The 26,369-nt window shown below is 29.3% G+C and overlaps 2 protein-coding genes across 6 annotated transcripts; one reads left to right on the top strand and one right to left on the bottom strand.

The window, feature by feature from the left end:
• The first annotated feature begins 787 nt into the window (after positions 1-787).
• Positions 788-6,493, top strand: LOC107166377 (cyclin-dependent kinase 2-like). Its single transcript, XM_015515016.2, has 6 exons — positions 788-998; positions 1,182-1,354; positions 1,542-1,749; positions 3,869-4,144; positions 4,269-4,475; positions 5,763-6,493. The coding sequence occupies exons 1-6, from the start codon at positions 993-995 to the stop codon at positions 5,865-5,867; spliced, it is 975 nt and encodes a 324-aa protein (XP_015370502.1). The 5' UTR covers positions 788-992; the 3' UTR covers positions 5,868-6,493.
• Positions 5,763-18,889, bottom strand: tau (microtubule-associated protein tau). Of its 5 annotated transcripts, none has more exons than XM_015515011.2 (9): positions 18,527-18,889; positions 16,015-17,644; positions 14,705-14,739; positions 14,359-14,491; positions 13,380-13,585; positions 12,573-12,758; positions 9,913-9,951; positions 8,649-8,807; positions 5,763-6,737 (listed from the first exon to the last, which is right to left on the bottom strand). In XM_015515011.2, exons 1-9 carry the CDS (start codon positions 18,605-18,607, stop codon positions 6,504-6,506), a joined length of 2,703 nt encoding a protein of 900 aa, XP_015370497.2. In that variant the 5' UTR covers positions 18,608-18,889; the 3' UTR covers positions 5,763-6,503. The 5 variants fall into 5 exon arrangements, with proteins under 5 accessions (XP_015370497.2, XP_015370498.2, XP_015370501.2 ...); XM_015515015.2 differs by lacking the exon at positions 5,763-6,737 and adding an exon at positions 6,770-7,133 and having other exon boundaries at positions 18,527-18,839; XM_015515013.2 differs by lacking the exon at positions 5,763-6,737 and adding an exon at positions 6,770-7,114 and having other exon boundaries at positions 18,527-18,816.
• Between the last annotated feature and the right edge of the window lie 7,480 nt (positions 18,890-26,369).

Below are 26,369 nucleotides of genomic sequence, written 5' to 3'. Positions count from 1 at the left end.
TTATTTTATATTACATTATATATAAGTTATAAGTGTTACTTATAACAATGATTAATACAATAATAATTCTATGTGGCATTTAAAACTTTGTATACGGTATACCTACTTATTTTAAATGATATTTTTAAATCTTTTGTAAACAACAATGCTTTTATACAATATTCTACAATATATATGCATTTCATTTTGTACAAAATTATATTTCTTCGTATCTTAGTTTCATTGCCACGTTCAGGATTAGGATGCTGTTAACTTCTTAACTTCATACCTATTTTTTAGTAATGTTAATTATTAAGTTATTTTTATGTTAAATTGAATATACTATCTATGTTATCTATAATTTTCACATTTATACAATTTAAAAAAATTTTCTCCATTAACTCCATCACCAATATGTAAATGCCGACCGGCGTAAATTAATTAAATAAATAAATAATTAAATATAGGGGTTACTGCAGGTTAGCTACGTGATGTGTAAAATGTGTAACATATATACGATTCCGGGAAATGTGCCCGATGTAATATGGAGGTAATAATGTCAAAGTTGAGGGGACAAAAATAATATTAATGAAAATAATATATGTCTAGGTTAATTCATTATTTTATGCCGTACCTATACAATTATTATATTTTATTGCAATATACATTTTCATACGAGTCTTGCTTACGGCGGGATTTTTCAGCTGTTATTTCGATTCGGCCGTCTGGTAGCACTGGCCCAGTCCGTCTCGGTGCATGTGCGAATGTGAAAACGGCGGGAAAATCTGACTTTATCATCGAGCATTTGTTTACAATGTTTACATTAACTATTTTTTTTTCTCCTTTCAAGTCTTACGTCGTCTCTTTACTCGTTGACTATACGCCACCTTCTCCTCTGCGAATTTCACCGGACGCAATTTTTTTTTCATCGTAGTTGTTTTTCCGCAATTCGTATTCTTTTCACTACGTTTCGTGACACCTACAGCCTATCCCTACACGGCGGCCAACGAGTCATGCAGGTTTGTTTTTTGTACACAATAGAAATAATTTATTATTTTTACATAATATTATTTATATTTATACCCGACACATATTACAATAAATACCTAACCACTTACCTACCTATATGTATGTGGTTGAGTGTGTGTGTGTGTGTGTGAGCCTTCGCGTGACACGTCTTGCGAAATTTTTTTTTTTTGCAGAGCGCCTTGAAAAGCAGACAGTTTGTGAAAGAAGGTCCCACGAAAAACGTCAGCATCAACGTCAACTATGACAAGCTGGAGCAGATTGGCGAAGGGACGTATGGGGTTGTGTACAAAGCGCTAGACAAGCAGACCAACAAGTTTGTTGCTCTGAAAAAAGTCAGAATGGAGTCGTAAGTTTTTTTTTCCACAACTACCCGGTTTAGTCTTGGTTGGTTTATTCTTGCCATTATCCCAGTCATCACTTGGCCATTTGTCATATTAATATATCTGCCAGCATCAAAATAATTTTGTCCACTTGACTGTTAGTACCTTATTTCTGTTTATGTATGATTTAACTGTTTTTCATGAATTGTACAGAAGTGCAGAAGGTGTACCTTCGACAGCCATGAGAGAGATTTCATTGTTGAAGGAAATAAACCATGAAAATGTCGTCAAACTCTATGATGTCATTATGTCTGACAAGAAATTGTTTCTTGTATTTGAATTTATGGACTATGATTTAAAAAAAGTATTAGAATTGCGCAGAAAAGAATTTGGATTTGGATTACCTGAACCTCAAATCAAGGTGAGAACAAATCACAAAAATATAATTTTAGAAACCTACTAATTACCATAATATAACACCATCAATCTGGTTTAATAAAAATTTTATTAATAATTCCTGTTCAGTTTATAAATACATATTAATGAAATAAATAATTTCTGTTTAGATTTAATCTTAAACTAAATTAAATAAAAATAATTTTTATGTACCTACCTACTTTATTTAGAAATTGAAATTCTCATTTTTTTTTTAATTATAATTTATCGAAAATGTCAATTGTAGGAACTTTAAGTTGGCTTACCATTACTGGTACACCTCATATTCTTAAAAAATGATATACAACTTATGTATTTTATACTATTATTACAATAGATATATACATATAGATGTATAAAAAATTTCAAATATAATTTATCAAAACGTAGTTTATTTATTTCACAACAGTAAAACACTTATTTTTAGGTTTAAAACATGTGACTATATTTTTATAAATATAGCATCTTAATTGTGGTTTATTAAATTTAAATTTTTGTTTTGTGTTTGATGACACTATTTATGGTAGAAAAAATCATTTGATTTTCAACTTTAAGAATTGTTTCTTTTTCCAAATAGGACAATAGTTTGTACTTTAAGGGTTAAAAGTAAAAATATTTAGAAATTAAAAAAAAAAAACTTGATAAAATATTTATATTATTATTAAAATAATTGTTTAATAACTTTGGAACTTAGGTCAAATAAAAGTAAAACCGCCTTCATTCATAATAATTTTACATTCATTACACTGACCTGACCTACTCTATGACAAGATGCCCTACACCAATGTTTTTCAACCTTGTTTTTAAAAAAATACCCTTATTTAGATGCATACAATTGGAAACACATTTAAAATAAGTAATTGATTTTAAAAAAAACATAAATTTTAAATCTATATGTAAATTTAGAATGAGACTATCTTCACAGTAATTTTTCTGGTATATGTTTTGTATCATCACCTCATAACGTCATAATAATGTCATATATTTATACTTTGATCACATACAATATAAATATACAATATTTTTGGTGACACACATCACAGTTATTCGTGACCTGCCAGTTATAAACCACTGCACTAGATATCTAATACTGTATAGATAAGTGATTGCCTACTTGACAGTTTTTAATATTAATATTATAAGTAATATATAATATAATATTATTAATATTTAAAATATTTTAATATTATAACAGTTTTTTTTTTTTTATGCTTAAGCATAACAATAAATATATTGATTTTACAATGATATATGATTTTTATATTTGTGTTTGAAGACACATTTTCTAGTAAAAAAGATCAACTTTGATAGAGTTTCTTTTAGTAAATTGGATCTAGTGGGTACTTTTGAGAAATAAGAATTGATAATTCTCAGTCATTTTAAAATGGTCTTGTACCTAATACTAAAAAATTAAACTAACATTTTAATATCATTATTAGTATACTTAGACCGTCTTTACTCAGAATCATTATTCATTATATATTATAGTAATTTATCATTGAATTAAAATTTAACAAATCCACTACAGTACCTACTAAATGACTAGGCATGTATAACTTCTACTTAATACCAAAGTGGTTATCTACTTATTTTTATTTGAATTTGTAGATAAATTTACTTGAAAGAAAAAAAGTAGTTTTTAAATAATGTAAAATTTTATATTTGTATTAGCTTGAGAAAATAATTATTTCATTATTTAATATTTATCTATAAATTTATAAATTAAATAAAAATGTTTTTCGGGCCAACAGCCATTTTTTTCATTTAGAACCATTAATAATTGTGGAATGTTTTCACAGTTCTTCCATATCATTCCTGGGCCCTGATCATAAGTATCCACATTAATAGCTCATGATAATTTTATGCATTTATCTTGCCCAGTTTTTGTTTTTAAATTTTTTTTTTTTTTGTAGGTATACTTGCACAAGTATCACATAATTAAAATAAAATAATTTGACTTTGACTTCATTTGACTTTTCTTGCCACATATCTTTAATGCAGTTTTTAGGATAAAATGTTATTAATTTTATTTTATTTTAACTTGATTTACATATATTTTTTGATGTTTTTGAGGATGCTTTTATAAAACTGTTTTCAACTTTCAGAGTTACTTATACCAAATACTAAATGCGTTAGCATATTGTCATATTCATCGCATAGTTCATCGAGATCTGAAGCCACAAAACCTTTTGGTAAATACTGCTGGTGGTATAATCAAATTGGCAGACTTTGGATTAGCTAGAGCATTTTCATTTCCCCTGCGTAACTATACACATGAAGTTATAACTTTGTGGTATAGAGCACCTGAGATATTATTAGGAGCTAAGGTGTATACCATGGCTGTAGATCTTTGGAGCCTTGGGTGTATATTCACAGAAATGGTGAGTCTTTAAAATGCATTTATTTTTCTACTGTAAAATTCTACAAAAATTTAAAAAAAAAAGATTAATCCATAATATATAAAAATGATAAGTCAAACTTTCTGCTTTTATTATGTTTAAACAGATGACTTTGAGGCCATTATTTCCGGGCGATTCAGAAATTGACCAGTTATTTAGAATTTTTCGGACTCTCGGAACTCCAACAGATGTTACATGGCCTGGAGTACATAAATTACCAGATTTTAAACCATTATTTCCTCTATGGGAAGCACGTCTCATTGAAGAATTCTTACCTGAACTCTCTGATAAAGATCAACAAAATGTTTTTTATGTGAGTAAGAGTGTTTATTAACAGAATAATAAAAATACTAATAATATAAGAACATTAAAATCAAAAAAGGTAAAATAAATAATAACTACAGTCACATAAAAAATAAAAATATGTGCTAGTTAAGTAATGAAATGAATGTTATAAAAATATTATTATTCATTTCATCGTTATACCTATTGGTATAATAGTGTTTTGAATTTTAATAATGATGTTATTATTTTAATTTATTATTAATACCACATGGTAATTGTAGTATCATCATTGATGGTTCTTAAGAGAACGCCACACTCACATGTGTTGTCTCTGTCATACAAGTGCGTAGTATAGAAAATTTTAGGCTCAGCAGATCACATTTATCTCCGTTAGTTTAAAATTAAGAGTGAATCTGATCATTCCTATCATAAAAATTAAAGGCAAGATTATTATCTAGGGCATCTCATGGACTTTTTATAATAATTTTATTTTAAAGCGAGTTAGGAATATTTTAAAATTGTAAATTGTTTGTATATCTAAAAATACTCATAACTCGCTTAAAAGTTAAAATATAAAAAGCCCATGAGATTCCCTAGATAATTTGTATGATAGGTCAATTCACTCTAAATTTCAAACTAACAGAGATAAATGTAATCTACTGAGCATAAAATGTCCTATGCTACCCACTTGTACGATGGAGACAATACATGCAGATGTGGCATCCTCTTAACATTGATTTTGATCAATTTTAAATGTTAGAAAATTATTTGAAAGAATATCATTCGTTCCATTGATACAAGATTTTAGATTACATTTATTTTATTAATTTTAAAATATAATAGTGGTATCCAATAAAACTGATATTATCTGACTGAAGAATTAAAAAGTATAGCAAAATCTCTTGATAGGTACATCAAATATTTATATTACATATTAACTATTATTTTATTTTGAATGTTTTATAATTAGATATAAGTGAAACTAAGAAAATATTTACTCTAAGATTTATTTCCTGTGTTATATCATACATATAAAATACTGAATGTTATTATTATATTGGAAATTAATCACATCTTAGATTCTAAATTACCATTTTTTAATTATGTGTATATGAAAATATTGTTAGTTTTAGTATTATAATTATCAATCAATTATCGTTTGTTTTTTCTTAATCCCAGATTATAAAATACCACATTTCTCAATAATGTGAAAATTAAATCAATAATATAAGCTTATTAGTTATTCTTAAAGATAATTAAATATAAGTAACAATAATTTTATTATTATAATTAATGTATTTTTCTTTAATAACAGGCAATGTGTACCTACAATCCGGCAAACAGAATGTCGGCTGAAAAAATATTGGAAATGGATTATTTTCATAGTTTAAGACTGGCATCTCTACCGGAAACACCTTAAATAATATCGATAATTTTTAACTTTTATTTTAGTGAGTTATGAATATCTGGTTTATTTTGGAGTGTTGAGGACATTCTAGTTATACCAAATTAAATTTTAAATTTTAAAGTGTAAATAGTTAGTAAAATACAACCATTGACCAAAAGTTAAAATTGAAGTTAATATTATGACTTGCTTTGGGCCAAAAACATATGTATAAAAAATAATCGACACAAGTTCAAACCTGTAACAAGATAAATGTATTCCATTTTTTTTTCTTTTTGTTAAAAATTTTACTTTATTATGTATTGAATTTTGTTTTGATTTTTTTTCCCTTATTAATTTTTGTTTAGTTAAATATGCAATTTATCCCATTATTACTCTTGTACTTACTGTATTATATTTTGATTTTGTATCAGTATTCGAATTAAGCCATTTATTTATTTATTATTATTATTCTTATTATTATCATTATCATCACACAATGTGCATATTGTACCATATATCTAAAACATTAAAACCCAACATCTCAACTATGCTGCTAATGTCAGGAACTGTAAATGTAGTAACCCTATGCCACATCTGGAATGTTTTTATAAAAATGTTCTGCACAGTAGATGGACAAATATATAATTCTTAATTATTGATGACATCTTATCATTTTTTAGTTTTAACTGCCTCTTCGGGTATAACTATGTCATTGTGTAGTGAAGGTGATCTTATGTATGCTGATCGCCTAGGTCCTTCTTTACTGTTGCTTGTTGCTATTTTATTGTACAAATCCTCCTCACTTGTTGGTGTAACGACAATTTTCACATGGCTTTTGGGTCGTTCATCAGGGCTATATAACTTCATGCTTAATGGACTTTTCAAACTAGAACTCCTCCGGAGCTATGCAACAATGAAACCCAATAACGACAATATTGTTGTAGTGTTACAAAAAGATATAATAAAGTTATATTTTAAAATTGATAAAACTTAGTACAAAAGATGCTTTTTACTTTAGATTATTATTAATACGTACAAGTACCAGTGAGTGTTTTACGGTAGTGCAAACATATTATTCAGTAATAATCAATATTTGATAATATGTGCTCTGGCTTTAATAGAGCCTTATCAAAAGCATTAATACTATATTATATTATTATTATATAATGTGTACTTCAAGTATGAAATACGTAATAACAAAATAACGCTTATGAAGTGATGATGATGGTTTTCTAAATTTCTTGTTCAGCTACATTGCCGGCCTGCGATGATCTCGAGCTCTGTAAATAATCATTAAAGCTGTGCGATTTATACAAATGTTGTGATTTTCGATACATACGTTTAGTGTCAAATTAAGCCCTCAAAGGAGATGTGAAAATAATATTAAATGTAGTGGTTAAAAATAAATATAATAAATTAATAGTTGTATAATTATAGGCCATTGATTATAATAATTATGGGTAGACCTTGTTTGTGATTAAAGAAATATAGAATAAATTGTTTGTTTAATATCTATAACTTACCTATTATAGGTATTATGTAAACGAATATGATTAATATAATTATAAAAATATTTCGAAAACAGTTATTGAACAAATCAATAAGTTACTCGTTATCCATATCAGTTGTGTTATTTTAAATGATTATAAGTTCTTTCAAGTTAATACTTAATTATTCAAGAAAAAATCTAATTGTTTTAATGTTTTCTACTAGAATTTTTGGTACAATAAGTTTTAGGTTTGGCATTAACATTTGAAAATAGGGATGTATATGTATACTTATATAGGTACTTACCTACCAAATGTATAATTTGTACTAAATCCATAGGCGCACATAGGAGGGTGCTTAGCACTCCCAGGTTTAAAATTAGCACCGCATAAACTATTTAAAATATTTATTACATAGTCATATCTTTTGAAATATTATTATATAAATCTGTTTATGTATATCAGGATATTTTGAAAATATCAACAGTTAGTTTATCAGCAGAAATGATGGTTTTAATGAATAGTCTACCAGCCAGCTTTATATATGAAGGCATGAAAAAATGTTATAAAAGTTCGTTTCCAAATGTCTGTAAGCTATTGGGAATAACAATTCCAATTTCTTCGTCAACGTGTGAACGCTCCTTCTCAGCTATGCGTAGATTGAAAAACTGGTTACGCACCAATATGGGCCAAGAAAGATAGAAAGATTTACCAAGCTATCTACGCTTAGCATTGAGAGAGATCTTACCAATAAAATAGAGGGGGAAATTATAATGCAAACATTTGCAATATCAAACAGAAAATTAAATTTTGTCTAACATTAATAATTAATGATTACATGTTATTATAACTTTTAATATAATTACAAAATATTTATTTTTATTTTTAATAAAATTTATAATTATTGCAATGCAATTATTATAGTATTAGGGTGGTGTAGTGGGGGGCTTCGCTCCCCACGGGTCTGTGTACTATAAATTATTTCAGCACCCCCTAAATTCACACCCTATGTGCGCCTATGACTAAATCCGTTCATCTAGATTTCTATAGTTATTGTGAATGATCAGCAAGAAAAATTATTTTTATTTTATAAAAAGGTCGTCTTTGAATTTAAAAAAAAAAAATACAAAATTTATTTTAAAAACATTAACTATTGACGCCAAATAATGTTAGCTCAGGTACATGCCGAGTCTACGTTAGAACAATGGCCATATTACCTATAAGTGCCTCTACTATAAACTTAAAAATTGCCTAAATATACAAACGTTAATAAAATAATAATGCCTATTGCCTATTAATAAAAGATAATAATATATTAATATTTTACCTGTGTTTTTGTTGGCGTTCCGATTTGTCCCGCGTTCGTCTGTTTTATGTAACTCTTGTCATCGAATATTTTCACCTCTCCACCACCAGGTCTGTGTTTCATGTTGTCCAACGATCCTACCTTGCTCTGGGCTTTTATGTCCAATTTTTGATCCTCTATCTATATATTCATAAAATACGCGTTTAATAACATGATAAGTACGTTATAATAATAATAATAAATATGTATTTTATGTGCGATTTATGTGCACGTAAAACGAGAACAGCGTTGGTACATTTCTATAGCGCAGCAATCCGTTATCGCGAATATTACTTTTAGTTTTATTTTATGTGTGTATGTTTATGATGACGAACTATCTACTGATGAAGGTTTATTGATATACAACCACCGTATACAGAGTAATTCACCAGGCTTACTCATTCCATTTTTTTTTCTCAAAGGTATAAATTATAGTTGAATTTCTCTTAAGTCTAAATGGTAATTTGCGGATGATGTCCATACTATAATATTAGAGCCGGTTCGGACCTTCGATGAATTTTCTCATCAATTCTAGACTCTTTCATTCTTAGGTATCATATAAGCACGGCATGTAAATTGTATTGCACTTGCACTCCACCAGCTAGCTTACAATTTTCATGTAAATTATAAAAATAAGCATAAATAGGGTACCTACATTATATATTATTTAATATTTCGACTAGGAAGATACCGCCATTTACGACGTTTGCAACATTCACACATAATGAAATTATAAAACTTTAAGGTGGACTGATTGATGGATATTGATTATAAGTAATACAAATCGTAGGTAACATTTTTGTCTTCTGTAACGCGAATTTCTTCTTTTGCCCTGCGTAACTTAATCTGAAACGGATTGCTGTATACGTCCGAAAACTTAAAAACACTCAAAACGATATAGCCATATAGGTATTTGATATACGTATGTATAAATATTTGCAGAGACCAAAAAATGAACACAGAACAATCAGTGTATAATAAAATATTATAAATAAGTATTGCAGTGTAAGACATGAACACGCACACTCGTTTGTACAAACAGTTTTGCATATTCTATAGGTATATTTTACCGCCCTAAATATATATTATGTATATAATATGCTTTAAGCGCTGTGATTTGGTGAATATATATGATAGTTATATATTACGAGTAGGTACCTCCTGCTATATGTATATATAACTATACACATTGTACATACATAAATATAGGTACATACGCGTTTTGCGACCTAATTTATTTACTCACGTCGTGCGATTCCTTTTCTAATAATTCTATGGATTGGCTCTAGAAAATTAAAATATCGTTTTCCATAAAAAAAAAATTACACAACCTTCTTGGTGAACAATAATAATAAGACGAGGTCATCATTATATGACAGTTATTAGAATCTGTTCGAAATACAGTTTTAAACAAAAGCGAAAACATAGCATTTTAATAAACCTTTAGAAAAATTATAAAAAACACATAATTCCAATACAATATTTTAGACTCTTTGTAATATTATTACTACTTTATCGGGATAGGCATCTCCTAGTATTATTTTACCAATATTACATAAGGTTTTATAGTACTATAATTTATTATTTTATTTACTTGAAAACAATGCTATTTGATTATAAATACTAGGTAGGTACATTTAATAGACTATGAATCTGAAAATAAAATAGGTAAATAATCCATAAAATATTAATTTTAAGTTATAAATTAGTATTAACGTATATATCTAATACATTATAAATTATAATACCAACCATAGTTAGGTATTTCTGCAGATCACAGGAGGGGATTTAATCAAATTTATAAGGAAAGGTCCACCATTTTATTTTTTTAAATGACCTATCATTTTTATAGAAAATATTATGCACTGAACTATTTCATGAACAAACATAATAATTTTCTTACAGAAAAAAATAAAACATTCTTTTTAAACTTTTACTTATAATATGTTTAATAAAAATAAATAGGTAAATGTTTACTCATCATTGAAATGAAACGGGTCAGGGCGTCAGGCCAAAGATAAAATCCACCAAAATAGAATCCGACTTATAAATAGGAAGTAGTTTTAAAATAATAATAAATCGTTCAGATATTATAACTTAAATTATTAAGCTATAAAATAATGATATTCGTCAAATGTGACCTTGGGGGTTTTATTATTATTTGAGTGTACTTTGCGCTTCCAGTTCTATTTCTAACGCCACTTATGAAGTGACAGGTATACGTATTAAATATTTATTACTTATGGTTAAGCAATAAATTATGAATTAACAACTCAAAATTCAAATATAATAACTGACATTTGTATATAATATACAATATACAATATACAATATACGTCAAATGAACAATATTTTCCACAAATGATGTGGTTTTAAATAGATAGGTGTACATATTTTATTTGTATGGAATTATTTTTTAAAATGGTATGTGCGAGTTACTTATTGATTAATATAGCACAAACCGATATTTAAAAATCAATAAGTCATAAAATATTTAAATTTCGTCGGTTGTGCGAATGTATTATAATGTTTCACACCTTAATTTTAATAAGATAGGTATATCGAAATATAGGTTTATTCATTTTTTTCATGGAATTTTACTAGGCACACAAAATAATTGTTAATTTATTTTATCGAAAGGTTACGTTTTTAATATTAAATACGAATCGAATACAGTTCGATAATTGTCTTTAATTTCAAAAATAATTTAATATGAACAGATTGAAATAATTAAATATAGGTATTAAATTATTAAATTAAAAATTTGTTTTTTGATGCTACTACCTATATACAATGTCGTGTGTCGCAAGAGGATTTACCCATTGCGATATCTCTCGAAATAATGGAGATATTAAAATTCTGGTTTTATAATAAGATTCACAGGTACAAGAACTACAATAATTTCATATTTTAATTTTTTGATAAAAAGTTAAAAAAATATATATTTTTATTTAATTGTTTCCAAAAAAAAATTGATTGTAGGTTACAGTCTGTAGCCATTTTGTAGAGTTTATTTTTCTGAAAATATTGACGTTTAAAAATGTTATTTTCATTAATTTCCTGACTTAAAATTTTTTTTAGTTTCGAAAAAATTGTGAATTATTTAACACCGCGTAGTGTCACCCGCCGCGCCGTGCCTGCACGGCCGGCCGAACAATTTCAGTGTGCCTAGTTATTATCATATTTTATTTCTTTAAAACTAGAAAAAAAAAATTAAAAATCAGGAATTTAATGAAAACAAAATTTTGTAACGTCAATATTTTTAGTAAAAATAAATTACAAAATGGCTATCTTTCATTTTTTTAGGACATAATTAAATTAAAAAAATAAATTTTTAAATTTTTTACCAAAACATTATTTTTTTTTTTTATTTACTTTTTAAAAATAAATTTAAAAATGAAATAATTGTAGTTCTTATCCCTGTGAGTCTTATTACAAAATCAGAATTTTTATATCTCCATTATTTCGTGCGATATCGCAATGGGTAAATTCTTGCGGGACACCATCATAAATAGTCGAGAACTTAAAATATATCAAATATCTAATTCTTGATTACTAAAATATTTGTATAATTACCTACCTATAATACAAATACATTAAGGTATGCTTACAAGATTTTTTTTCGAGAGATCACAAAAAATATCTAAAAGCAAGACATTTTTAATGCAAAAAGTAAAATAGAAAACAATATTATATCTTAAGGATCGTGGTATATTAGAGCGAATAAATTTTCTACTATATCATAACTTATAATTGAGATGACGATACAAGTAGTACGACACATATATAATATGACAATTACAAATTACAAATATATATGTAATCAATCATTTCAGAGACCAAAAATCTAATTCAAAAAATAAGTTATTTTTAATTTGTATATCACGACTGTTATTATAACATTACCTTGACGGCTCCTCCGCCTGGAGTGTGTTTAATGTTGTCTTTGGACCCGATTTTTGGTTTTGCCTTGTCTTTGAAGTCGAGCTTAACGGTTTCGATTTTTTTGTCACCACCTCCAGGTTTGTGGGTTTTGTTGTCCAGTGAACCTACTTTAGGTTTGGCGTTCCACTGTAGCTTAACACTTTGAATCTAAAAAAATAAACATCATTGGTTAAAGGTTAATTGATCGCAATACAGTTCAAATTAAATAAATAATATTGAAAATAATAACATGACAATAATGGGATGGGATGAAATAAGATATCATATTATATAATATGATATACTGCAAGTTAAACTAGCGTGCTTAATTAACGTTTCCGTTTTCACGATTTCCTCGTCATTTAACAAAAAACTCAACACTACAGCCACATTTTTGATTTCGATTTAATTTTCCAAAATACTTTTTTAACTCATAGCCTGCACTAGCACTACTAAAAGTAGTCGCGTGATACCTATTAATAGTACCCTATGATATTTTATTGTGCATAGTAGTGTATACCTATTATCATTGAGCATAGATATCTATTATATTATATAAAACTCAATGCTATAATCTATATATATATATATAAAAAAAAAATGTATTTATTGAAATTTAAATGATATTCACAGGTCACAGCGTGCAAAGCAATACATCATTCATAATTACTATAATTAGCACATACAGGCAATTTCGAGCTTAAAAAATATGTAGTAGGTATAGAGTGCAGCCGTTTTTCGGGCCTCATACCATAATAGGTAATACCTATACAAATTATTTTTAGGTACCTTTTTGTCGCCGCCACCGGGAACGTATGCATCGTTTTTGGCCTCAACCCTCGTACCGGCTTTCCATTCGAGTTTTCTGTTTTCGATTTTCACTTGCCCACCGCCCGGTTTGTGACTGGTGTTCTGCAGTGATCCGACTTTTGACCGGACTACCTTGAGATTCGGTGATGGCGCAGATCCCACTTGCACTTTGTTCATCGGCAACTCTATATACGACCAAAATGGCATGAATAAATTAATATAATTATATCACATTATACAGTTCTGAATAGGGAACGGATTTGAATGCAAATTGCATTTTTTTCTGAATGTCCGAAAACATTGGTTTCCAAGCAAAACGTTTATTTCATACATCAAAGAATTAAAAAATGTAACTTTTATTTTGCATTTTTAAGACTTTAATGCATTTTTTGAAATTTTTAGTGCATTTTGTGGTTTTTAAGTCATTTTTTCAACATTTTTTCCACGTTCATTCTAAAAAAAAATTAAAATACCTAAATATGTATTATGTTACGAAATTACGAAATTATTGTTGACACGTGTATTATGTTACGAAATTACGAAATTATTGTTGACACGTGTAGACACAAAATAAATACATACAAGTTACAACAGATCATTACCCACATTAAGGTAAAGATAAGAGATAAGATACGATAAACTATTTATCTAAAGTTAATTAATTAAGCTTGTATTGTATTTAAATATTTTTTATTAGATTTTTCATAATAATGTGTTTTTTTATAAGTTTTAAATACAAAATTTTGTTTTTATTGAATATAAACCCATTTTTAAAGTTTTTTAGGGCATTTTTTAGTGCATTTTTTGATGTTAAAGCATTTTTTTAAGGCATTAAATCGTATTATTTTTTAATGCATTTTTCTTGTTTTTTTGAGCATTTAAATCCGTTCCCTAGTTATGAACAATCGATGGAATTTGTCATTCGATTCCATCACAACCGGTGGTCGCCGTCACTCACTCTTCTGTCCGGTCACGCCCTCAACAGGAGACTTTGGCGTGACAGCTCGGGTGGGAGTTTTCAATTCTGAACGGTCTTTTTTCGGGATTTTGCTCGGCGACTTGCCCACGTCGTTGTCGTTCTGACGATCGCCCTGTATGTCGACAATAGTATTAAACGTATTACTGTTGTAGTTGTAACCCGTAGGTATAATTTTTAATGATGGTTTTGCAGTGTACCAACAAACGATGATGTTCTCTTAAAATATGAATTATCTAATATGTGGTAGTAGCCGTATAGATACATATACGGCCTACAACAGCGATTAAAGAGTTGAACAATAAATACACTGTAATTATTTACTTACTTTCGAGTTTGATGAATCTTTGAGTGGTTCATTGTCTGCAAAATACAATCAGACAAAAACAAATGTATTATTAACACAAATATTTTATTATTATATACGTACATACATATAATGTACACATAAAACATATTTAAAACATTATTGTGGATTTCAGTACCTATAATTATCATAATATAGGCGTGCAATATTGAAATTATTTTTAGATATAATATACCTTTAGTAATACGTAGGTATATAATATATATTACCTATTATATACATAAGTTTTAATAATTCGCTTATATAGTTACACTTCTATAGTTCTATCATATTATGAGTTTAAGCAGTAATAATTTATGGAACATAATTTTATTGATGAACAATTACCTTATACGCAAGCATGACATATTTTTGTAAAAACATATCAAAGCATATGACTATCGAATATTATGACAACTACATAAATTATGTTATATAATAAATAATAATATATAAATATGAAGTAATACGTAATAATTAAATAATATGATGAGTTTTTATCATAAAATTGAGTGCAAAATATTATGTACTTTATGATTCTACGATTCAGTATCCGTGTGCAGTAGTGTCGAATGTGTAGTATCACAAGTGTTTCCAGTAAACACCCCGATATTGGTTTTTCTGGAACACCGCATGATTTTCATACCATTTATTTTATACATCTGTGTATTTTTGTACGACGAGCGGGGAAGGTGAAGGTATACTTAGTGTATAAGTGTATACATGTGTGTGACGTGTGTTGCTTTACATCGGTGTTTTTAAATTGCCGATTTTAAAGGATAAAACGACACCACCGCATATCCATAAGCATATAATAATGGGGAGAGGCAATGAATAGCCACCAGAATATAGTTTAGCCCCCTGTCCGTATATGTTTAGATTATATTATGTTGTATATAGACCCAACAAATTACAGGCTATAGCCTTCTCCACATAAAATTCATCAACTCATGAGTTATACTATATAACTCATCACATACTTGAAAAATGATGTATCGTTGGCCGTTGCTACAACGGTCACAAATTATTTATATTTTGTGTAAGACAAATATTCAAAATTAGTTTTAGCATTTAGTACTTCATAATGTTAACCATAATAATTGTCAATGTTGTTACGTCAGGTTTTTGTCCGTCTTTGTAATTATTGCGTTAACGTAAAAAAAATGTTATTTATATAGGACTTGGGCTCGTACAATTATTAACGAATAAAATATATGTATTATGCAATAATGTACCGGTGACTATAAAAAGTGCGTGCGATCGATCTGCTGGGAAAAGTAGCTTTAAAGTACCTTTAATTATTTTTAAAGTATCGGGCCTGGAGTTCTTACTCGGCTGCGGCACGACCTTGTCGTCTCCGCCAGCAACGCGGTCCGCCGCCGCGGTGACGGTCGCCCTGTACCGTTCGTTTGGCGGGTCATCGTCGCCGGTGGACTTCATCGCCGCGTAATCCCTAGGTCCCGTCCCATTCGTCGGTGGCTCCCTACCTCGCTCCGAAGCCACCCTGCCGTCGTTGTTGGCCGCATTTGGTTGCTCCCTGACCGGTTTCAAATGAGTGGCTTCGAAGTGCAACTTTCTAAGCTCCGACGCACGGTTGCCGTGCTCCACCGCGGCCGGCCTCTGGACAGGCTGATCTTTTTCCAACAACGCTTTGCGCTCGTACCGCGGCTGTTCGTAATCTCTCATAGGCGGTCTGTCGTCCGGACGGGTCGTGGCGTTCACCTGTCTGCTGGCCGCGCCATACTCGGTGGCGGCACCGATTTCTGGTCTGATGGTTTTGAAGTCCGTCAAACGTCTGCCGCTCACGTCTTCCTGTTCCGTTTTCTTGAATTCGGCAGCCGGCCGTCTGCTATCATCTTGTATAGAGTCCTGCACGGGTGGCGGTCTTCGGGCACCACCAACAAGCTCCGACTGCCACCTGTTGCCACCTTCATCCTGCAAGTCCAGTGTTGGCCTTCTACCGTACTCGGCCATTCCGTCGTTCCTCCGCGACATCATGTCCGTCCCGGCCTTTGCAGTACTCGCGTCCAACACGCTGTCCCGTCTTGTCAACAAGTTTTGCTGTTGTTGTCTCTGTGGCTGTTGTTGTTGTGGCTGCAAGATTTTTTGCATGCCATTTTGCATTTGCACCGGTTGTCTACTGCCGTTGAGGCCAACGTCGTCTTCTTGCGAGGCCGTGGGCCGGCTGTTGTTGTACGCACCGGTTGCTTGCGCTGGAAAACGTGTCTGCTCCTGTCCCTCGGGTATCACCAACGATTGTCTACCGTACTGTTGTTCCTGTTGCTGTGGTTTACCGTACGGTACCATTCCCGGCGCCACCGCTCTCGGCTGCCACTGCTTGTTTGGGTCAACCGGTCCGTCACCGGCTCGGCCGCTTGCAAATGTCGTAGAATCCCTTCGGTTTAATGTCGGTTGTTGCTGTTGCTGCATCTGTTGATTAATGGAAGAGTTGACCACTACTTCTTCGTCGTCATCAGCACCGCCTCCTACGGGTCTCGCCTGTCTACCATTATCTGACCGGAATTGTGGCATCGGCCTGTCTTCAGTGACCCGGGACGTAGGACCACGGCGTTCCTGCATCGGCAACTGTTGCCTGTACTGTTGCTGTTCTTGTTGCATTGGTGGTCTCTGTTGCATGTTGTTGTTGATGCTGTTATAATTCTGCGGCGGAGGCCCACGTTGTTGCTGTTGCTGCAACTGTACCGGACCACGGACCCCGACGTCCGGTGGCAGAGCTTGCCGAATAAGATTCCAGGGACTGGCCTTGTTTTCGCCTGACGTTCTCGGCGGCGGTGGCCGTTGCTGCTGTCCCTGTGGCCTGTTGGGCGCGCCGTATGGATTTTGTTGATAGAATTCGGGCCGCGGCGGTCTCGAACCGAATTCAGGGGCCCTCTGCTGCGATGGCTTGGCTTGTACAGTCGTCTGACAATGAAAAAAATACAAACCTATATATATATATATATATTACATAACTGTGCGAACTCTTCCAAATAGTTATCTTCATATAACAAAATTAATTTTGCAAAAATTACTGTATTACTTTAACTTTAATTTGTCCTCTACTGTAATATATACATAAAAAATTATAGATTATACTACTCTTCTTCTTCAAAAAAGAAAAATTCTGCCTTAGTAAAGAGTAAATATTGACTCTATTCTATATTGTGTGTTTTTTTTTTTTTTTTATGCAACTATTGTATTGTAATTATGTTATTCTATTCATGAACGATTAATTCTTCATAAATATTATTATTTTTGTGTGCGAAGTGCAGCCTTATTGGATCCGTAAACTACCTAAAATAAGTCTCAGACAACTGTTTAATTGATAAAATTTCACCCTAAATATCGACTATGGGATATGATACGAAATTTAAGTCCAACAAGCATATTATTATAATTTATCGTAATTAACTCATTAATATGGATACTTTCTAATAACAGTCTTTGTGTTCTTTGTCAATCTGCTGACTGTTTATATACATAATTTACTATAACAGTGTATTATAAAATATATAATTTTAATATGACTGAAGTCATTAAAACGTCGTGAAAAAAAAACGGCTAGCTCATTCCCAGACGAAGAATAACTGTACAATTTCGAAACTTTTTCATATAAGTTGATAAATCTACTTCCTATAATTTTTATACAGTATACACGTAATATTATATTTGTTGCGACTATCCCTGGCTCCACATATTATACAGTTTACAATAATATTTCTGAATACAAATTGTATATAGGACATATAGGTACCTGTTTTATACCTCTAGCAGTGCATTATTGTGAAAATATTCGTCTCTTACCGTGTTCAATTGACTTCTTGTATCCGGTACGTAACCACCACCCGTGGGTTCTATAATGCTACTCCGACGATGGCTGTCCATGTTATTTTTTTATTATTAGTAAATTTGGTTAGTGTTCACAATGTATATCGCAGTTATGCGATGCCATGTGTGTATTAGTTAAAATTATATTATTTACGTGCAATATATATGTATATTTGCATTTATTTAAGAAAGTATATTATTATAATTTAATCACGTTTTTGTCGTTTAAAACAATAATATTTTATAAGCTATATTATAATATGTTATAATACATTTTCAAATATGTATTATATGCGTCCGTTTCTTGCGATCACCTAAAAATGACAATCACAACATTTAGGTACATCGCTTTATACACGATACACACCACTGGCGAATCGTAACTATATTGAATCGCGCGCGTCAAACACTTAACATATATATATATACTAATATACTTGTACATACTATATATACATATTGTAATAATATACTGACTGACATCGTGCCTAAACACACAAAAACATAAATATATATATTCATATATATTCATATAATGCACGAACAAAATGGGGCAGAATCGATTATTCGGTATGTTTCAAAGACTGTGTGGGAAGAGGGGTAGACAACAGGAAACTACTATATTCCACCCAAAGCCACGCTGCACGTCATCCATCGATTTCCGGAGCAATACATGTATAAACTAAACGTCCGCGTGTATTTATGGAGACCCCAAAAATGAACTATACATACCTGTATGGCTGTATATACGACCTATAACTGTTATATGATGTTTATTTTATAATTTATATGATGAGCTTTTCCATAACCGAAAACGACTGCATAGAAAGCATACGTATCAAACAAAAAAATTTTTTTCTATTCAATTTTGACAGCAAATATTATTTTATATTTTAATAATAATAATATTATGTATATTGAGTATATTATTTAGGACGACTGATGGATATACGAATCAATAGTATACAATATGTCTATTGATACATACTGCTTTAAAAAGTTAGTATAATATGGTACAAATATCTACTCGTTTTCTACTACAGGTTTATTAATATATTACGACACTGCGCCTTAACATAGTTCTACTATACATCGATTAAATTAATAAAATTAAAAATATAAATATTATTTGTGTAGTTTCGTACGTATTAATAGAAATGTATAATACATTTTGTAATCAAGTGAGCAAAATCCTTAGTCGTAATTTTTTATGGTTCCTTGATAAATATCGAAAAACCGAAAAATCAAAAAATGTAAATATGTGTATAACATAAATGTATATATATGTTCTAACCGTTGCAGTCCTTAGAGGATTATTATTGTTTTTACAGAATATAATGAGTAATATACAAAACGCATTTGGATGTATAAAATTTGTAAATACTATACACACTTAATATTATATTTGTGATACATAATATAAAAGTATAACATACCTTTAATAATAATTCTACAAAATGAGCGTGAATATGTGTCAAAGCTTGGTAAGTTCTTGTGCTTCACTGAGCTCGGCAAGTACAGCTCTAAACTTCAGCGTGATCAAAATTCGCGTGCTTCTACACGCGCTAATAAAACACTATATACTATATACGGCACGAACAGCTCCCGATTTCCATGTAACTAGGCGGAGTTGGTGGTGGGGACAGCCTTCGGGGGTGACAGAGTGGAAAAGGCTCTTCCCTTCGTCACTTTATGTATATAAATACATAATATATATTTTCCACCAATAAAAACACTATACACACATAACAAATTCCAACAATCATAATAATACATAATATGACGTTTTACTACGATTTCATACACTTTAGAGATTTAAATAATTGATATGACGTTCCTAAATGAAAAAACGGTATTTGTCCTATATATTATAATAATACCATGAATATCAAGTAATCAAATCGTGTAAAAATAGATAATGTAATAAATAATAATTTCTATTAACTATTTAAATTCTCAAGTCTCAACCCAGTTACGGTAGTTTTATACAAAATAAGTAATTACTAATTATTAATTAAACATACAGTTTTTTTTTTTAATTATAAGATATGTAAATACCTATACCAAATAAAATAATAAGTTAAATATTATATAAGTTCATAAATAAATAAAATTGTGTCAGTCATAACCAGAGTTGTTTCAAAATCTAAGGGTGTCAATTTTTGGAGGAAAATACATCTTAACATGTTTTTAAATATTATTACAAAACTAGATATTCCTATAAATTAGACTGTTTTTATACCAGTTAGTGTAAATCTATTAATCGATAAATAGGGAATCCATATACAAATGAATAATTTAAGCATAATATATAATAATGTTAGGTTAAACGCTTTAATATAGTGCGATATTTTTGTCTCGGTAATTCAGTTACAATAATATCTAATGTTGATTTTATAATGTAAGCCAATTTTGAACAAGTAGGTTAAAGCTTTACATGTTGGTACATGTTCTAGTTTAACTGACGACGAGGGCTGTCTATATTTTCATACTAAAAATATAAATAAAAATACGAGTATAAAGTGAAAGGCGCTGCCTAGGTAATAAAATATTGACATGCAATCCTGTAATAACGGCGTAATCTTCTGTTTAGTAAATATCCACCCTCCCATGATGTCATATTATTATTATTATTAGCTTCTGGAAGAATATACCTACCACAAAACACTGTGGATATTATAATAACAATAAATTGAGTTCTGTATGTAGGTAAGCAGCGTACATTTTAACGACTATGTACAGTGAAATAAGACTATTATATGACATTATATATCTTATGATTATACTACATGTTCAAATCCTTCGAGAAATATAACAATTGAAATTTGAATTGAATAAAAGTACGCACATCTCACATGCAACTATAATAATTATTATCTTTTAATTTTTAGGTACTTGGTGAATTAGGCAATAATTCTACGTAAAAACGTAATATTTTATTCTAATTTATTCTAATTTCTAAAACATTAATTAGATAAAGCAATGCATTGTATTGCCATTACCTATGATGACCATTGGCTACCTCTTAAAATTAAATTATCAATATTCATTCTTCATATATACATTTACAAATGTTGACCGACTTATTTAGGCATGAACATTGTACATGTTTTTAGAATATTACCTATGTACATGCACATTAAGTAAGTATATTTAATTAACAAGAGTCAAGAGGCACACAGAAACCTTATATCATCGACATAATATTATTTACCATATGGTTCATTAAATTTAATATTTATATACAACTTGTAAGAGTATATTTTTCTAGAATGTTTTAAGAATCACCCGTGATTAAAATATAAATGTTTATATTAACCTTCGAGACTCGACTTTTGAGTTTTGTTTTATTTTATTTTTAGTGTTTTACTATACTCTTACTGTTTTTACAGTAAATTATTCTATTATCATTATGTTTAATGATCTGTTGAATTTATCTGGTAAATATAATTGTTGATAATATATCTGTGCATGTTTTTAGTGTTCTATTAGACAATTAAACACCAACACAAAACGCATGTGAAGTATAAGTGGACAGAAAATGACACATGCTCAGTGTTTATAATTGTTTTCATTGTTTTTATTTTTTATTACGATAATCTGTATCATAATACATGTGAAGACAAGAAAAGGTATAGTACATACATACGTATTACCCAAGATATAATATAATATGTTAAGTAGGTAAGTAAGTATATCTATACCTAATGCACTTACTATTTTGCCAAGCGCAAGGTCTGTTTAAATTGCCGTTCGTAGCAACGGGTGAGATCTCATTTTCAAACTGTATCGTTGATATTTGCTCAGGTGTCTGATAGATGTAATTTTTGACAGGACTGGTATTTTCTAAAAAAAATACATACTATTAATTTCATCCGATAAATAAATATGTATTGTATAGATTGTGTAAGTATTGAGTACGTAAATAGCCATATTTAACTAAAATATAGTTTTTTTTTCTAAATTCATGTATATTATACAATATTCATAAATGTTGCTTATTATAATATATATTATAGGTATTAGATTATGATTTAGGAGAAATTTGGCTTTCAAAATTACATTGTTAATTTATTAAGCATGGTAATGACCAATGATATTAATTAACTAAATATTAATATAATCCAAATATTAAAGTAACAATATAAAAATATTAATTTAAATTAAATTAAATTATTTTCAAAAAGTATTTATTTTCATCCTAGGTAGTCAAAAAATAAGAATGTTATTTTATATTGCAATATGTGTATTTAAAAAGATAAAAGTAATTTCATTCATTATAGTTATTTAAGTATCTACTATTCACGGGCATTTAAATTTTTAAGCAGCGAATATTTTACATATTTAAGTACTGACACACATTGCATTTATTATAATTTATACATAATAATATACGCTTGAGTTATTGAACTTAACATTAATTTTTAACACGTATAAGGTTTATAATATTTTATGCGTCATGTTATTTTTACTTTCGAATACTCTATAAGTGTGAGTTACGCAAAAGTATAATCAATTATCATTTATGAACACGTATAATATAGATATATTGTATTTTATAGTTAGATTTTTATAAAATGATTAATGACATTTATTGATATTTTTTCTTTAACATTTAAATGTTATTTTACTTAGTTATTAAAATACTATCTTCTACATTATACAGCGAGGATATATGGAAACGTTTAACATTAAGTAATTTATAATCTATAATTATATTGTAGACAGTTTATAGCCTTATAAGGTGATAATTAATATATGTACAATACATATGTATAGTATAGATGGGAATATATTTTAGCAAATGGCAATAGGTAATTAATTAAGATAGATTAAACTAGCGAAGCTAGATGTGCTTAGGTGACACTAATTTACAACGGGTTAAGTATAATAGATCCTTTTTAACATTAAATCCACCATCCAGTGGCGTAGCCAGGGGGGGCACAGGGGCCATGCCCCCCATTGGCCGTAACATATTTTATATAATATATAAAAAATAATAGTAAATTAATTAATTTTGGAAATGTAGTATGTACCGGTTTGGAGTTTAAATTTAATATTTTCATGGTATATAAAAGTCAATGCAAAATTATTAAATTCCATTTTATTAAAGATGATTTAGACTTTGAAGATATCGAAAAATACATTTTACCAGCTTTTATAAAGAGATCTCCAAGAAGGGTACAAATATTGGACTGGACAAAATAAAAATATTTAAAAAATAAAAAACAGTGTTATTTAAATGTTATTTGTTTATTATTTTTTTTTTGCCCCCCCCCCTTGTAGAAATCCTGGCTACGCCACTGCCACCATCCGTTATTGTATGTGAGCATGTGTGTCGTGTGTTTAATGTTTATATTGCATTTTATTGGTTGAACCTATATATATACAACGTTATCAAAAATTGGGAGAAAATGTGCGTTTCATAGGTGGGGAAGAGAGGGAGGATAAAAATCAAATTAAAAATCATGCGACGATAATGAGTGCTTGTGGGTTGGTACTTCTAAGAGTACATATACATAAATACCTACACCTAAGCTACAACTGCTACAACTAGGCACGAGTATATTTGATAATAATAATAATAATAATGATGATGATGATAATAATAATAAAGCTGGTGTGTATATTATACGAGGAAAAGTCACGGAGTTAATTGTCCGACATCACGCGTCGTATATATTGTTATTATGATATAAACGTGCGCCGAGCAGGATAAACTTATATATATATATATAATATAGTTAAACAGGAAACGACGTATTATTGTAGAAGGTAGTTGTTTTAATTTACACTGCCACCAAATTACGTGTTACATTGTCATCAGAAAATAAACAACCACACGGGGTGGCGCACCAATCATTATGATACATATTATTATTGTGTATACCATAAGTACACAAGTTCAACGTATTGTGCATGTGGTAATTACTTAGTTTAGACTTGTTGAAATAGCGCTACGTAGTGTTTAATAGTACAATATTTATATACATTTAATTTATAAGTATGTTATATCTGATATTATATCAATTAATATTTGTTTATACAATATCTAATATACATAAAGCATATATTTTAATTAAACCTTTTATTTTGCATCTATATATCATGTTTATACTGTAAATATAACTTAACTTAATAGTATGGTTTACGATGGTTGAAAGCTAAATAATATCATTAAAATAATACTAACGATAAGACATTATAAATAATAAAGGTGTACTTAGCCTTGGCCCATGTATTGCACATAATGATTATAAATTATTTAAAAACATAATAATTCGTTGAAATGTAGGTACCAAAACTCCAATTGATATGAGTAATTGTAATCTTAAGTCTAAGCGATTATTAAATATTTAAGGGTCTCTATGATGCTATAAATTGTGTGACCTGACACGGTATAGTGTTTTAATGTGAGCCAGTTAATTAAAAATTATATCAAACTTTACCATCCATGCGCTTATAACTCTGCTTCTCCTATAAGTTTAATGTAAAAGTGTGTTTATTGTCGAGGGTACGATACGTACAAATAGACATTTCGAGCGCCACGTAAACATTACTGTATAATTACTTATGATAATTGCTATTTTCATCACCTAAAGCTTATAATTGATAATTCACATTGCAATGCATTTCTCTGAACTGCAAGATATGATTATTGACTTATTGTTTATTAAAATACACTCATGATAGTCCATTTAAATTTAAGAGAGTTTTTTATTTATAATATTTTAAATAACCGTTCTTGAGTTATACTGCGTACGCAATATAATATCCAAGATAATATCTAATATATATAGAACTTTCATCAACAATAATTATTATAAGACTATTTTTTGTTAGTTTTCGTAGCTCAAGTTATTTGTTGTAAAATATTTATTTTAATATCGAAAAACACAAATTAAATTAAAATTGGTAGTGATTTATCTTCATTTCTCCACTATAATAACAACTTTAACTAGTTATAAAACATAACTAATTAATAACTAATTTAAAATTTTATATTTATGTATTGAAATTCTTAGAAAAATATTCTGCTTCGATGCTTCGAAGTATAAAACTAAAAATGTATACCTTAATAGAAGTAAAAACTTTAAAAATTATAAAGTTAAAAAAGTATATAGATACAAGAGTGAGTCTTTATTTTATTTATAGACTTCTTAATTATTCAACCTCAAGCTTTTAATTTCATCTTATCATTAATCATTATTGTCACAAACGTATAACGATACCGCAGTATCAAAGCACACATTATATATAAGACAGTATTTATTTAAATTAAAAATTTAAAGCTTTTGTACTTTACTTTGAATATTAATAATATATACGACGGGTGATTTATGCGTAGACAACAAATATTATTTCTCTATAGGCCAAGAAAGACAAAAATGCAAGACATTTATTATACCTATACAATTTTTATCGATGTAATAAACATTACCTTGACACGTCAACAAAAGTATACCACCTACGAGCTACATGTTAAACCAAAGTTATTATATAATCATTTTGAATAAAAGAAATCTAATAATATAAACATTTGCAATAAATTGGAACGAAACAGCGTTTTGCATTTGAATGGCTACTAACCAACACAAAACGACTGTTTGAAAAATATTTTTGCTCGTCCCCAAGTATTATTTAACATGTTGGAGGATAGCCATCAGGATTAGGACTATATATATAATTATACATGTTATTCATCGATTAGAACATTTTTTTTTTGGCTAAAAAGCTTCTAATAATATTTACAATTTAATAAAGTAGAACAAAAATCCCTTGACATAACGAGATGGCTCAAGAACGATTGAATGAACAA

This window comes from Diuraphis noxia, unplaced genomic scaffold (genome assembly GCF_037042655.1).
Source record: "Diuraphis noxia isolate RWA-SAM2 unplaced genomic scaffold, SU_Dnox_SAM2 contig0003, whole genome shotgun sequence".
NCBI classification, from domain to species: Eukaryota; Metazoa; Arthropoda; class Insecta; order Hemiptera; family Aphididae; genus Diuraphis; species Diuraphis noxia.
The sequence above is the reverse complement of the archived record's forward strand: the minus strand, read 5'-3'. Positions and strand labels throughout refer to the sequence as shown.

Coding starts and splice junctions, on each gene's coding strand:
- LOC107166377 (XM_015515016.2), top strand. Junction 1,355..1,541: donor AAAAAAGTCAGAATGGAGTC/GTAAGTTTTTTT, acceptor TGAATTGTACAG/AAGTGCAGAAGGTGTACCTT. Junction 4,145..4,268: donor GGTGTATATTCACAGAAATG/GTGAGTCTTTAA, acceptor ATGTTTAAACAG/ATGACTTTGAGGCCATTATT.
- tau (XM_015515011.2), bottom strand. CDS start 18,607: ATGGACAGCCATCGTCGGAGTAGCATTATAGAACCCACGGGTGGTGGT. Junction 14,492..14,704: donor AAGATTCATCAAACTCGAAA/GTAAGTAAATAA, acceptor GTCGACATACAG/GGCGATCGTCAGAACGACAA. Junction 12,759..13,379: donor CCGGTGGCGGCGACAAAAAG/GTACCTAAAAAT, acceptor TTATTTTTTTAG/ATTCAAAGTGTTAAGCTACA.